The 13,548-nt window shown below is 36.0% G+C and overlaps 3 protein-coding genes across 4 annotated transcripts; 2 read left to right on the top strand and 1 right to left on the bottom strand.

Moving 5' to 3' along the window:
* Positions 1 to 373: 373 nt before the first annotated feature.
* LOC107265385 (eukaryotic translation initiation factor 4B) lies at positions 374 to 3,794 on the top strand. The gene is made up of 12 exons (XM_015734798.2): positions 374 to 532; positions 753 to 881; positions 1,118 to 1,302; positions 1,419 to 1,526; positions 1,595 to 1,820; positions 1,899 to 2,147; positions 2,211 to 2,484; positions 2,567 to 2,618; positions 2,700 to 2,808; positions 2,880 to 2,973; positions 3,039 to 3,108; positions 3,216 to 3,794. Exons 1-12 carry the CDS (start codon positions 523 to 525, stop codon positions 3,282 to 3,284), a joined length of 1,575 nt encoding a protein of 524 aa, XP_015590284.1. The 5' UTR covers positions 374 to 522; the 3' UTR covers positions 3,285 to 3,794.
* Positions 3,795 to 3,929: 135 nt separating this feature from the next.
* Positions 3,930 to 7,761, bottom strand: LOC107265383 (exocyst complex component 6). Of its 2 annotated transcripts, none has more exons than XM_015734795.2 (13): positions 7,264 to 7,495; positions 6,971 to 7,136; positions 6,597 to 6,883; positions 6,438 to 6,540; positions 6,118 to 6,360; positions 5,890 to 6,057; positions 5,724 to 5,795; positions 5,511 to 5,645; positions 5,078 to 5,448; positions 4,760 to 4,994; positions 4,529 to 4,670; positions 4,283 to 4,469; positions 3,930 to 4,205 (listed from the first exon to the last, which is right to left on the bottom strand). In XM_015734795.2, exons 1-13 carry the CDS (start codon positions 7,380 to 7,382, stop codon positions 4,079 to 4,081), a joined length of 2,355 nt encoding a protein of 784 aa, XP_015590281.1. In that variant the 5' UTR covers positions 7,383 to 7,495; the 3' UTR covers positions 3,930 to 4,078. The 2 variants fall into 2 exon arrangements, with proteins under 2 accessions (XP_015590281.1, XP_015590282.1); XM_015734796.2 differs by lacking the exon at positions 7,264 to 7,495 and adding an exon at positions 7,577 to 7,761 and having other exon boundaries at positions 3,936 to 4,205.
* Positions 7,762 to 8,086: 325 nt separating this feature from the next.
* LOC107265386 (probable DNA mismatch repair protein Msh6) lies at positions 8,087 to 13,434 on the top strand. The gene is made up of 20 exons (XM_015734799.2): positions 8,087 to 8,355; positions 8,544 to 8,726; positions 8,813 to 8,904; positions 8,982 to 9,050; positions 9,119 to 9,328; positions 9,406 to 9,540; positions 9,626 to 9,761; positions 9,843 to 10,123; positions 10,204 to 10,329; positions 10,391 to 10,475; positions 10,539 to 10,827; positions 10,921 to 11,076; positions 11,171 to 11,328; positions 11,394 to 11,482; positions 11,563 to 11,853; positions 11,928 to 12,146; positions 12,224 to 12,403; positions 12,481 to 12,658; positions 12,753 to 12,904; positions 13,007 to 13,434. Exons 1-20 carry the CDS (start codon positions 8,232 to 8,234, stop codon positions 13,262 to 13,264), a joined length of 3,411 nt encoding a protein of 1,136 aa, XP_015590285.1. The 5' UTR covers positions 8,087 to 8,231; the 3' UTR covers positions 13,265 to 13,434.
* The last annotated feature ends 114 nt before the right edge of the window (positions 13,435 to 13,548 follow it).

Here is a 13,548-nt window from a genome sequence, read left to right as displayed (position 1 = left end):
ATTTCCTAAATGTGATGAAGCTGTCCAACAGACGAACAGTCCGATTGTGGCTATGGTCAAACGCGATGAGAGACATTGTAAACCGGTCATAAAGTTTCTTGCAGAATTAGTCCAGAAACTAAATATTTGTGTAGTTTTAGAGGAGATGAAGTGAATTAAATGAAAGTTGTTAATTAAAGACATGCTAAGACTATACAAATATTCGTTAATAAATATTATTGCCCTATGTATTCTATAATTAGTGCTAATTATCATTTAAACGTTACTTCTTTTATCACAGTGCACTTTATGTCAGTTCCTACGCTTATGCGAAGCGTCGTCTAGCCATTTTCCAGTGCGTCCATTTTAGTACATGGTTTTCCCAATTCTGGCGTTACGTGTTTTACTGGAAGAGGTCGGTTCATGCGCAAAGTCGCTTGCATCTTTTGCAAACATATTTAATGCCTTATGAACCCCGAAGTTGGTCGTGTGCAGCATTGAGTTGCGGGCTGATTCGCATTTTTGGAAAATCGAGGTGTAATCATGTCTTCAGGTAAGTTTTATTTACTTTATATGAAACTCTGGAAAGCACTTGATCTTTTTTTATGAATTTGTCATTCTTGAAGCTGTCTGTTTGACGTTTACATACCTTTCTTAGCTCACATAACCAAACATCTTGTGAAACGAACAAACCGCATGCTTCGATATTGAATTTTTTGTGTGTGTATTAATGTCGCAAGGCGTGGTTTCTCATGCTCACTGTTTTCATTTAGGTAAAAAGGGGAAGAAAAGTAAGGGAAAGACGTTAGCGTTAACGGACTTTTTGGCCGAAACCCCTGGTGGTATTCCAAGTGTGCCCCTGAAGGCCTCAAACTGGGCTGATGATGTTGAAGATGACTATGGTAAAACAAACTCATTTTCAGTATCTTTATTTCTATTGAAAATATCCATATTAACGGTATTCAAAAGTAGCTCTTGCAGGAATTAGTCTTCAATTTTTCTTTGTTTGGCTCACAAGCATTAGTCATCTAAAAGCTTCTATTTTAATAGACTTTGTATCATCGAGTGTCCTCCTTGAAAAACTAAGCTCTTCTGATACTATTTATAAACATATATGTGTGGAAATTACTTTTGACAGGTGGAGGATATTCATCAAGAAGCAGTAAGGAGCCTGTTGTTCTACCAACTGCTCCAAGAGCTGCACGTGGTCCTGGTATCAATGAAGAAAATATTCCAACAAACCCTCCTTATGTAGCATACATCTCTAATTTGCCCTATGATGTAGATGAAGAGGATCTTGCTGAATTTTTTGCCGATATGCAGGTTTGTTCCATCCATATAGTACTTTGTCAAGCATTACCAGCAACTAAAATAATAGTTAGATTTATATAATTTCATATTATCATTAAAATACATTAATTAATACAATATTTCCATAGGTATCCAATATGCGTCTCCCAAAAGATTCCAATAAACTTCGGGGCTATGGATATGTTGAATTTGATGATCGTCAAAGCTTAATAGATGCACTCTCCATGCCAAATACTGTTAGTACAGTACACCTTTCAACTATAATTACCAGAGCACTTCATTAATTCAATTTCTTACCCATTAGACTATCAAGACTAGACGTGTCCGCATCGAAGTTTCAAACAGCAGTAATGATGAGCGTCGTGGTGGGCGTATGGGTCGCGATAATCGCAGAGATAATTATGATGACCCTGATCGTACATCTGGAGATTGGCGAAGTGGGCCTCGCGAAGAGATTTCTTCTTCCGACGGTGATCGTTTCCGTAGTCGTGGTGGTTTTGAGAATCGCGACAGAAGAGATGACCGAGAGAGTATGTAAAGATTTGCTTAAATGAATAATTCCTCTAATTTTAAATGAAATATTTAGAAGTACTACATATTATTTTTAGAGCCCGATTATGATAACAAACCAGGTGGTTGGCGGGAGGGTGGTGATAGAGGAGGTTCTGCATTTAGAGACAGGGGTGGTTTCCGTGACGAGGATAGAGAAAGGGACTGGCCCCGCTATGGTGATCGAGATGGCGATAGGGACAAAGACAGAGGAAGTAGTTTTGGACCACGTCGTAATTTTGGAGATTCCGATTGGGACAGAGATGGTCCACGTAGGCAAGCTCGACCATCAACTATGGATTCCACTCGTAAGTATATATTTTTTGTTTATTAAACTGAAAGCTACATAGTGAATATTTCCATTTTTACAGAAGGGGAACCACGAACAAGACCCAAACTACAGCTACAGCCACGTACTAAGCCTGTGGAGCCAATTCTTGTAAAAGACGAACCTACTGAAGCCGAAGCTGAAGCTGAGTCAGCACCATCATCTACATCTACATCTGCACAAGCACCAGCTCCGACACCAGTGCCGGCAGTAAACATATTCGGTGCAGCTAAACCGGTAGACACTACTGCCAGGGAGAGAGAAATTGAAGAACGTCTTGCTAAGACTTATGCAGAATCGAAATCTAAGGATGAAGGGTACGTGAGAAATATATGAACATTACTACATTTTACTTAGGAGCAAAAGTTCCATTTTTTTTATATTATGTCTCTCTTATAGGGATGCAGATAAACGCAGCACAAAGGAGGGTACCTGGGGACGACGTAATGGGGTAATTTTTAATTATAAGATAATTCCTAATATTGTTATTTATTTAATTTCGTATGCTTATCGTAATCGTTTGTCTTCTCAGGAGGGACGTGAGGATAGAGACCGAGGTCGGCCGACTTGGAGATCAGATGAAGACAGGGGGCGACAAGCTGAACGATCTGGACCACGTCCAGCTACTTCAGCACGTTCTGGTAAATATTCATAAAAGCAGTCGTACAATGTACCACTGTTAATTCTATAATATTTGGATTTCTTGACGTAGGTCAACGTGGAGATTCTAGAGGTCCACCAACTTCTCGAGGTGGTCCTGCACGAGCGGGTCAGAAATCAAGTGACTCCCGTGCGCCTCCTGAGAGGTATGTAAATATCTATTATAAAAATATTGTTTTAAATAAAGACTATAATAATGTTTGTATGATAGGGAGAGAAGAGAGAAGGACCGCGACGATGATGTCAATAGAATGCCCAAGGCCAAGGATGAACAAGCTCCGGTAAGTAAATACACATATATTTTGATATCACGACCGGGACACATGGTGTTCTGAAAACTCGCTTTTTCTGGCTAATTAAAAAAAAAATGCTGTTCTTTTTATTCCAGAACTTCATAGCTTCCAACAAGTATTCCATGCTCCCTGATGATGTGGACCCAGACAATATTGATGATTAGTCTCGCTCATTATAATTTATATCATCGATTAAATTGTGCCACATGTATCATGATTGGTATACATATGCATATTAATAATTTGGGTAACCTCCATCAAATACTTGGCCAATTGATTAATGAGCTGGGCTGCACCTGCCTAGTATTGCATTACTGGAGTTATTGTTGATTTGTATTTAATCTATTTTATTATTCCTTAATATAATTATTACCTACCAGTCTATTCTATCTTGTAAATCGATAATAACATTCGATATAACTGCATCAGCATAACGTCAAATCTGCTCATTTTTAAACATGCGATTATGTTGATCACGATATGTAAATCAATGGGCAGTTGTTTTAGCAACACTTAGGAATTGGGACTTTATACTTTATACTTGAATACCTTATCGAATGTACAGTTGCTTTGAGGATATTGTACAATATATGACACGTATACATGTAATATAACAAAGCTGCTATAGAAGAAAAAAATTGAAATGACAAATATACAGACACTTAAAGAAAAAAGATATTTTACACTCGCGTGTATTTTTTTGCAATGCATTCACTTTTTATATATAAATTCGCTGCTTCACTCAAGAAAATATGAGTGTAATTTTAATACGGTATAAAAATATCGCACAAAATAAATTATTAATCGGGTTTTAGTTGTATATTTGTTTTATATAGCAATATCAGATTGTATTTCTTAAATTTTTGTAGTTACACGAGATAAGCACTTATATTACATATTTACATATTTTCTTGCTATCTGCTTTCCTTACCTTTTCGATGAGATAAACTATGTAACATTACTGCTGTTGTGTAGTCATTGCCAATTGACGCAATTGTTTCAATACTGTTTCTAAGAGTTTCTTTTTGTCTCGCTCGCTTTTCTTGAGCACTGAGAATACCGTCTTCTTGTCGGATTCCCTAAGCCTTAAACAGAATAAAATAAGTTGTACGGAATCGTGAGGAATGCACGATGATCAAAGACAATAAAATGGAGTACTTACTTCTCTAGTAATAATACGGCCATGTTCGGAGTGACAAGGTTGTATTTGCTGGAGTCTTGACCATAGTCGTGAAAATAGGTGGGCCAATCCCAGCTCATAAATAAGTCGAGTAATTGTCTGAGTTGTGCGAAATACTGTAGCAATGTACCTTCCGGCAAGCCAAGTACAGGTTCCGATGCTGCGAATTCTGTGAAAGGCGTGAGAATAAAATTGTAATTCAAAACATAATTAAAACAAGAAACGTACGTTCACATTGTATTGTATCCAAGTTAACTTGTTGTAGGGCACCCATGGAGATCTGCTTCACATCATCACTTATTAGTATTCCTAAAATGGCTTTTGCTATGTGGGAGCATGCTGATTTGCATGCAACCTGAGCAACTTCCTCCTGAAAGAAATACTTTGCAAATGACCACAGAGTTCAGGATAGAATTGTAATGTAGTTTATATGTATATGCAACAACAGCAAGGAGTTACTGGTAGATTGGTGAAGCATGTGAAGGTACTTTGCAAAAATGCTATAAGATCCGTAATAAAACCAGATGCGTGTCCTTGCGGTTCGGCCAAATTCCAATCGTAATTTTCTAATTCCAAAAATTCATCCAGTTTATGCTTTAGTTTGTCACAAATTTGCTTCTCTGCATCGTCTCGAGCTACTCTGAACATGGTCGACTGTACTCCTGCGCAACTCAATTGACCTTCGTGTGGAGTTCTGAAGAAGGAAAGAGACTTTAAGTTTACAATATGCAGTCATTCAGAAATAAAATATGTTAATTAAGATCATTGAATACTCACCCAGTAATGTTGGAAACAAACTCTTCCAAGTATTTCGTTGAATTCTCCAAATATCCGGTGTTTATTATAATCTGTACCACTTGCAAAAGTGCTAAGGAAGGCTTTCGGAATAAGGAGGATAAGCAACCGCTGAAGGTTCTCGTTAATAGTAAATTCGTTGACTTGCATATCATCTCGTCAATTTCCGTTTGCGTGAGATTCAGATCTTCTGAATATTTTAGACAAGCATAAATAAACTCCTTGACCTGCTGATATACTTTAGGGACCATAGCTGAGAAGGGAAACTTTTTGGGGAATTCGGCTCTCTGCCATCCCTCATCCTGATATGGGAATGAACCCAGGACATGGTCATATTCTGCTTGCGACGAAACCTGCAATTAAATATGGGAAATTAGTCTGTTGCTCAATATAAGCAGCATAGTGGAAAACTTACCTGAATTGGTAAGAAACTATCCTCGTCCAGAATATTACGAAAGACTTGAACCCAGTGTTGCATCAGAACTTCGTTATAGTGCACTCTAATCTCTTGGAGTAAATCCCAAAGTTGCCCCACGGAGAATCCATAATTCTAATAAGACAAAAAAGATGACATCGAAAAGATACATCTTTAATAATTATAATCTATTATGTGAAATTTATAACTTACTCTTAAAGTAGTGTTGAACAGCATAATGAGATTTTTTATCTTTAAAATAAGTGTAGCGTCTGTACAATACGCCTAAAATAAAAAACAGAGCAAAGATAAGGCAAATTTAAAAACAACTAAAGTATCCGTATTGTAGTACATTAATAATTTATATTATTGAATTTACCGAATGAGAGCGTAAGGCGTTTACTATTTTAGATAAAGCCATGGACCAAAGCTCTTCTAAATAAGAACGGGTAGCTAATCCATTACCAGTATTAAGAATATGATCCTCAACGACAAAGAAACCCAAAATACCGTGGATATATGACTGATACTCAGTTATACTTTCATGCTGTAATGAAAAATTAATTAAAAATGATACTTTTTGGATCTTAATTATTTAAAGATGTACCATGTTGATGGGAGGCTGTAAGACTAATCTGGCTTGCTGCTTTCTTTGCTGTCTATAATAAGCTTTGAAAGTATCGCCTTCACGAAGTACAGTGTAAATATGCATGCAACGGTACACTGGACTAAAATCCATTAGATCTTGGGCGCTCAGTTCTTCCTCAGCTTCTCCTGTTAAAGAATTGGTCTGAGGGCTCCTTTTTTTGCGACCAATTATTTCAGCTTCGCTTACAAGTTGTTCGGCAGTCTATAATATTTAAATTTTATGTAGTTCGATAATGAATGATGAGAGGAATTTTGATACGTAACACTTTCGATATATACGTGTCTCATAGCGACTTCACCAATTTTAGGTGAATACTTTCTGATGTTTTCCAAAAAATCTCTTAAATCTGTCATTGATGCGTCTTTAATGTTTTCACGTAATCTAGAAAAATAAGGATTACAAAATGAAAACATCGTATGACACGAGAGTTAACGTACAATGGAATTTGCTGTGTGATCTGCGAAGAAAATCTGTAATTGGTAACTTTTGGTAGATCATGATGCTCCAACTGTTCTAATGTTTTCAGTGCTGGATAGTAGCGTTTATCTTTCAGTTGTCTCTGTAGCTTTGCATAAGCTGCCAATACAGGAAGGCACATTGTTAGACTATCTACAGCAGCAGCCATGTTGCTCTCTACTTTTCGTGCCTTTACTAACTCTTCTCCTTTTTCTATAACACTTGCTGAGGTTGCACTGATACGCTTATCTAGCTCCAATATTACAGTCTAAAACATGATAAGGAATACATATAATTGTTTAAAAGTAGGATAAAGAGGGAAATGCTTTGAAAATTTACAAGAAATGAAACTAACATTTAATTGTTGAGCTTGCGTTCGAACTTGGAGCAGTTCTCGAATAGAATCAATGAATCCTTGATAATGATGATTACACATCCGCTCTATATCCTTGTCATGACTCTTCACCCTTTCATCCAATTTTTCCATAAACTTCTGATGTTCATGTCCATCGTAAATTGCTCTGTAACAGTGTAAAACATTTTTAAATAAAGATGTATAAAAATGTCTACCGATGTACAACTTTTTATTGTTATCTACTATGCAATTGTCAGGCAATATGTAATTGAATATTTAATGAGGGATAGTACCTGATAACAAGACCTACACTACTTGTATCGGTGGATTCTATCTCAAATAACAAATGTTCATGCTTCGGAGCAGCATTCGGTAAGACATTTTGAATCTGTGACAATGACAGTCTGGACATGTTGCAATTTTGTTACTACTATAAAATATTATCCAGGTTTATGTTGTCATATACATTCACCCCTTTTCATCCCTTCTAGTGCGCATATGCCGTTTGTACAGGTGCATCTGCGTACACGGACAGGGTGGTTCTCGAAACCGCGGATTTTGATAAGGTTGTCTATCCTTGAGTTAAAGTTACACGAATTAACGAACCTGAACGTGGGTCCTAGATAATCATCGATGCCTTCAATCTCTTGTATAAGTATATCGTATTGCTGCATCTTGTAAAAAATGTACTGGTACGAAAACCTACTTCCGACTTCTAAAAATGTTTCGACAGACTACAGGAGCAGTGTCATCTACATCACTGACATCATTTTGTGTATATTCACATGACGTAGCATACATGTGACGTTCGTCACATATGATAAGTAAAATTTAAATAAAGAAATGATTAAAAAAGATGAAAATTCTTGTTCTTTTAATTATAATTATACTTTAAAGTAGAAAATAAACAAAAATAATATAATTTAGATATTGCACTTTTTTTTCATTATAACAGCTAATATTCGCGCAATATAGAAAAATTATATTTACAGGTGTTGCATATTGTAATAGGACATTCAACTAATTGTTTCTATTTACAATTATAATTATTCGTTTATGTCGTCTTCATGCGAACCCGTCGTAAACCAATTACGAGACAGTTTGTGAGATGTTTAGGAAAGCAACGATTTTGCCGGGCTTTTCATTCCTTCTGCGCTGTCTGCCATCATAGAAACGAAGAACCGTTTAGAGTGATTGCTACAGTCTTAACTTTGAGAATAAAAGCAAAATCAATATCCTGGGCTAATTTAAATCCTGCAAAATGCCGAAAGTAAATACATTGTTCAATTATTTCACCTCTCCAAAAGGTGTCAAGCCTACAAATGGAAAAACGCCGGCGACCAAAGAAAAGGCTTCCACTCCAAAGAGAGGACAAAAGAACAAAGGTAAACTGCAGTTTTGCTAATTTAACAAAATATGTTGATTGTGTGCTGTGATTAGTTATTTTAGTCCGGCACATTTATTATTTATAGATTCATATTCATAATGAATGTTATTGTTTTGCTTTATATATTTTTTGTTCTGTTTATAAGTACAAGTTGTTGATTCTACTTGTTATAACTCTGTGTCGTAGCTCAACAAAAAATTAAAGGTAAAGAAAACTACAGCAATGAAGATAGGAAGAGATCATTGAAAGACGATGATGATGATGAATATGATGAGCATGTTGATGAGATATTTGCAGCACCAACCCCTAAAAAGAGGAGACTTATTATCCCTGATGAAAGTGATGGATCGGGAGACGATTTTGTACCTGGTTTGTATACTGATTATGTAAAACTATATATCATTTATGTCATACTTTGTTTAACATAATCTGCACTGTTATGAATATTATCCTAGGTCCTGGAGAAACTTCATATGAATCTGAGTCTGTTTCTGAGGGTGTGTCTGAAAGTGAACTAGAAACAGAAAGTGAAGAGGAAACTCCAAAGGTACTTGTATTCTTTATAAGGGAAAACTAATAAATAAATATACACATAGTCATCAAAATATGTATTTGATATTTTAGAAAAAAGCAAAGAGATCGACTACTACCTCAAATAAAAACCAGAAAGCCAATACAAAAACCCAAAAAACAGTAAGTATATATGAGAAATACATGCTTCCACAGTACATATTAACAAATAAAGAAATTAATTTTATTAGGGAAAGGAAGGGTCTAAGCCTTCCATTGCTCCATCACAAAATCAAGGAGCAAGTGCAGGAGCACATGTTATAGAGTCATGGCCTCATCTGAAGTATGATTTTTTGCAACCAAACAAAATACGCGACATAAACAGGAAACCTTTGACAGATCCCAACTATGATCCGAAAACTGTTTACGTTCCTGAAGACTTCAAAAACAGTCAAACACCTGTATGATTGATTTAATATTCTTTTACAGTGTTAAGTCTTAAAAATCAAATAATTTTTGACGTCTAATCTTATTATAGGCAATGAGGCAATGGTGGGAATTAAAGAGTAGACATTTCGATTGTGTACTCTTCTTCAAAGTCGGAAAATTCTATGAATTGTATCACATGGATGCTGTTACCGGTGTAAACGAACTTAGTCTTTCGTACATGCGTGTAAGTAGCATCTGAAGAGTTCGTAATATTTTAATAGAAGATCGATCTGTTTGTTACATTAAAAAAAATGATGGTAATGTTCCAGGGAGAATTTGCACACTCTGGTTTTCCCGAAATAGCATATGGCCGTTTCTCAGCGAGTTTAATTGAGAGAGGATATAAAGTAGCAAGAGTGGAGCAAACTGAAAATCCTGATATGATGAGTCAACGTTGCTCTAAAAGTATGAGTTTCCTTAAAAACTAAATATTACTCTAAATTTTATAAATTTCATATTTTATTAATTAATGCATTATTCTTACAGTGACTAAACCCACAAAATTCGATAAAGTAGTAAAGAGAGAAATATGCCAAATAAGTACAAGAGGTACTAGAGTTTATACACCGCAGGATGCTGAGGCATCCACTCCCAATTCCAATTATTTATTATCACTGGTAGAAAAACGGCACTCTACATCGACAACGGTATCATTCGGAGTATGCTTTCTTGATACCACCATTGGAGACTTCCATTTGGGACAATTTGAGGATGATCGTTATAATTCCAGATTGCTAACTCTGCTCGCGCACCATCCACCAGCTCACGTTAGTTCGTTATTCTCATTTATACATAATTGTAATATAGCTTCTTTAAAAATGACGTAACATTGAAACTACCATTTCAGGTTATTTATGAACAAGGTAATTTATCAAAAGAAACTCTGAGATTAATAAGCAGATTATTATCTACAGTCATAAAAGAACCTTTGCTCCGTGAGTCACAATTCTGGTCAGCAGGAACTACTTTAAAGGTGAGAATGTGAGATTTTCTTCCGATTTTACATTATCTGATACATTTTTATTTCCTTCCAGAATCTTCACGAAGGCGACTATTTTAAACGCGAATCAGACTCAAATTTTACCTGGCCCGAAGGTCTGCAGCCATACTTGAACGAGGGTAAATATATTAAATTAATTAAATGCTATAGTACTCTTCTACTAATAAGCTTTGTTCGAATAGGAGACAGCTTAGGATTAACTCCAGCAGAAGATACGGAACTAGCAGTATCCGCACTTGGCGGATGTGTGTACTTACTGAAAAATTATCTACTTGATCAGCAATTATTAGCGCAGGGACGCTTCCAGACGTATATACCACCTGATTTCAACACTGTTGATTCTAATGCCAAAGCAAAATTGGCCAATAATATGGTATTGGATGCCATTACAATAAATAATTTAAAAATCTTGGGGAACGAGGGCTCTCTTATTACTACTGTAGACCGCTGCTGCACCCCGTTTGGTAAGAGGTGAGTTATAGAAAACATGAAATAATTCCAGGTTACAGAATAAGAACGTACCGTTTCCGTGAATCTAGTTGTAATGGAATGATTACTCCGTAGATTGCTACGAGAATGGATATGCAGGCCGTCTTGTCGTAAATCTGTAATAATACAACGTCAGGAAGCTATAACTGAATTAATGGATAAGGTAGATGTTGTACAAAATGCTCGAGCTATGCTAGCTTCTCTTCCAGATCTGGAAAGATTGCTTAGCAAGTGAGTAGAAACGTGAATTATTATTGAAAGTTTAACTGCTAGAGTTGTACCACTTTTTATGTTACTTATTATAATTCATCTTAATCATCGGTAGAATACATGCGGAAGGTAATGCTGCTAAAATGAGAAATCATCCAGACGGAAGAGCCATTATGTTTGAAGGTAAAACGTACTCAAAGAGAAAGATATTGGATTTTACGACTACACTAGATGGATTTGAAAAAGTTTTGGACATCATTGCATTGTTCGATGGTAGTATTGTTTAACATCTCTTTTACTTATACATTTTATGGTGTTTTAAAAACATTGATTTTCAGACTTTACTAGCTCACTCATTTGTCAGTCTACCAAAATAGAACCGAATGGAGACTTTCCGAATTTGCGAGATACATTGGATCATTTTAAGGTCTTTAGTAAAATTATTATGGTTTAATTTATCGTCTCATGATTACAATTGTATCAGTATTAATACTTTAAATTGTGTAGACTGCATTTGATCACGAGGAAGCCAAAAAGGAAGGGTGTATCGTACCGAAAAAAGGTGTGGATACCGAATATGATTCTGTCTTAGAAGAATTAGGTGCTGTAAAAAAAGATCTAGATGAATATTTGAAGAAACAAAGAGATCACTTTGGTGTTAAAATATCATTCCATGGCACTGACAGAAAACGTTATCAAATTGAGATTCCTGATAGTCAAGTGAAGAAGATCGGTCCTGGATATGAATTACAGTCACAACGTAAAGGCTTCAAACGTTATTACACAGCAGAAGCAAGGGTCTGTTACCTTTATTACTTTCCTAAAAATATTAGGCATAATTGCGCAAACATAACTGATTACATTAATTACAGGAACTTTTATCAAGGCAAACCAATGCAGAAGAGCACAGAGACAAAGTTCTGAAGGATCTAAACAGAAGGGTTTTCGCAAAATTCAGTGAAAAATATGAAATGTGGAATACGGCAGTTTACAAATTGGCCATATTGGACGTCCTCATCTCATTGGCTGAATATTCTCACAGTGGTGATATGTGTATTCCAGAGATTCACGATGAAACAGAAGATGGAAAGGTAAGAAATATAAAATAAAACTAGAACCATCTAATGCACTTCTGAAAAATTCAATCATCATATTCAATTATTACCAGAATTTCATTGAGATAAGAGATGGTCGTCATCCATGTCTTCCTTCCGACAACTTCATACCCAATGACACTTTATTAGCATGCGAGGGATCTGCTTCTCTTGTAATACTAACTGGACCAAACATGGGAGGAAAGTCGACACTGATGCGCCAACTCGGTCTGCTCACAATAATGGCACAGATAGTAATTATCCACTTTTTGCAATAACATTTTCAATTACTTAATCTCTTAACCGGTTTCCTCCTTATCGTTATCTTAAGGGCTGCCATGTACCAGCGACTTCCTGTAAATTGTCACTGGTCGATCGTATCTTCACAAGACTCGGCGCCAACGACGACATCATGGCTGGACAGAGTACCTTCCTGGTGGAACTCAGTGAAACAGCAGCTATACTACAACACAGCACACCGCATTCTTTGGTACTGCTAGATGAATTAGGTCAGTTGAAACATGATACTATCGTTAATTACTTGCTGGCAGCTTCACAATGAGTCCTGTCTGATTTAATGACAATCGCAATTCATTATCTTAGGTCGTGGAACATCGACATACGATGGTACAGCCATAGCAGCAGCCGTTGTTTCTGCTCTGGTCAAAATGCAATGTCGCACCCTCTTCTCAACACATTACCACTCGTTAGTCGAAGATTATAAGACCAATGATAACGTGACATTGGCACATATGGTAAGACTACATCCTGTGTATCCTTGTTTTTTGTTTAATGCGGATGCTATCTAATCACTATGAGTATTTTTGCTACTATCATTTGTTTTTATTTCTTTACAGGCTTGTATGGTGGAGAAGGAAGAAGAAGAGGAAGTGTCACAGGAGACAGTAACATTCCTATACAAATTAAGTGAAGGAGCTTGTCCAAAATCTTACGGCTTTAATGCTGCAAGACTTGCTGGAATACCTCAAAGTATTACTAAGAGAGCCCATGACATAGCGAGTCGACTAGAACGTGAAACTAATCACAAGCATATTTTTGCAGCACTTTGCAAAGAAAATGAAACTCCTGTCAAGAGTCTTATTTCTGCTTTTTGAATAAGTATACCGCTCGTCATGTTTCATCGACTCTCTTGTTATTTAAATTAAAGTCTGCCAAATGAATTTTGTCTTTTTTTTTTATTAACATAAATATTAATACTAATTGCATTGTTTTGTATCCAACGAATTATAACGTTTCAATATATTGTTTATTTAATATCTTTCAACTAGAATTTTGTTTTTTTATGAACCACAGAGAAAATATCTCAGATTTAAAGAGTAGTCCTAAGAGGAAAGGATATCTGTTGAAAATAAATATTGGTAATGAATGATAAATATAT

Source organism: Cephus cinctus, unplaced genomic scaffold (assembly GCF_000341935.2).
Source record: "Cephus cinctus unplaced genomic scaffold, Ccin1 Ccin1_scaffold0215, whole genome shotgun sequence".
In the NCBI taxonomy this organism is placed as follows: domain Eukaryota; kingdom Metazoa; phylum Arthropoda; class Insecta; order Hymenoptera; family Cephidae; genus Cephus; species Cephus cinctus.
Note: the sequence above shows the minus strand (reverse complement) of the source record. Positions and strands in the feature narration are given on the sequence as shown.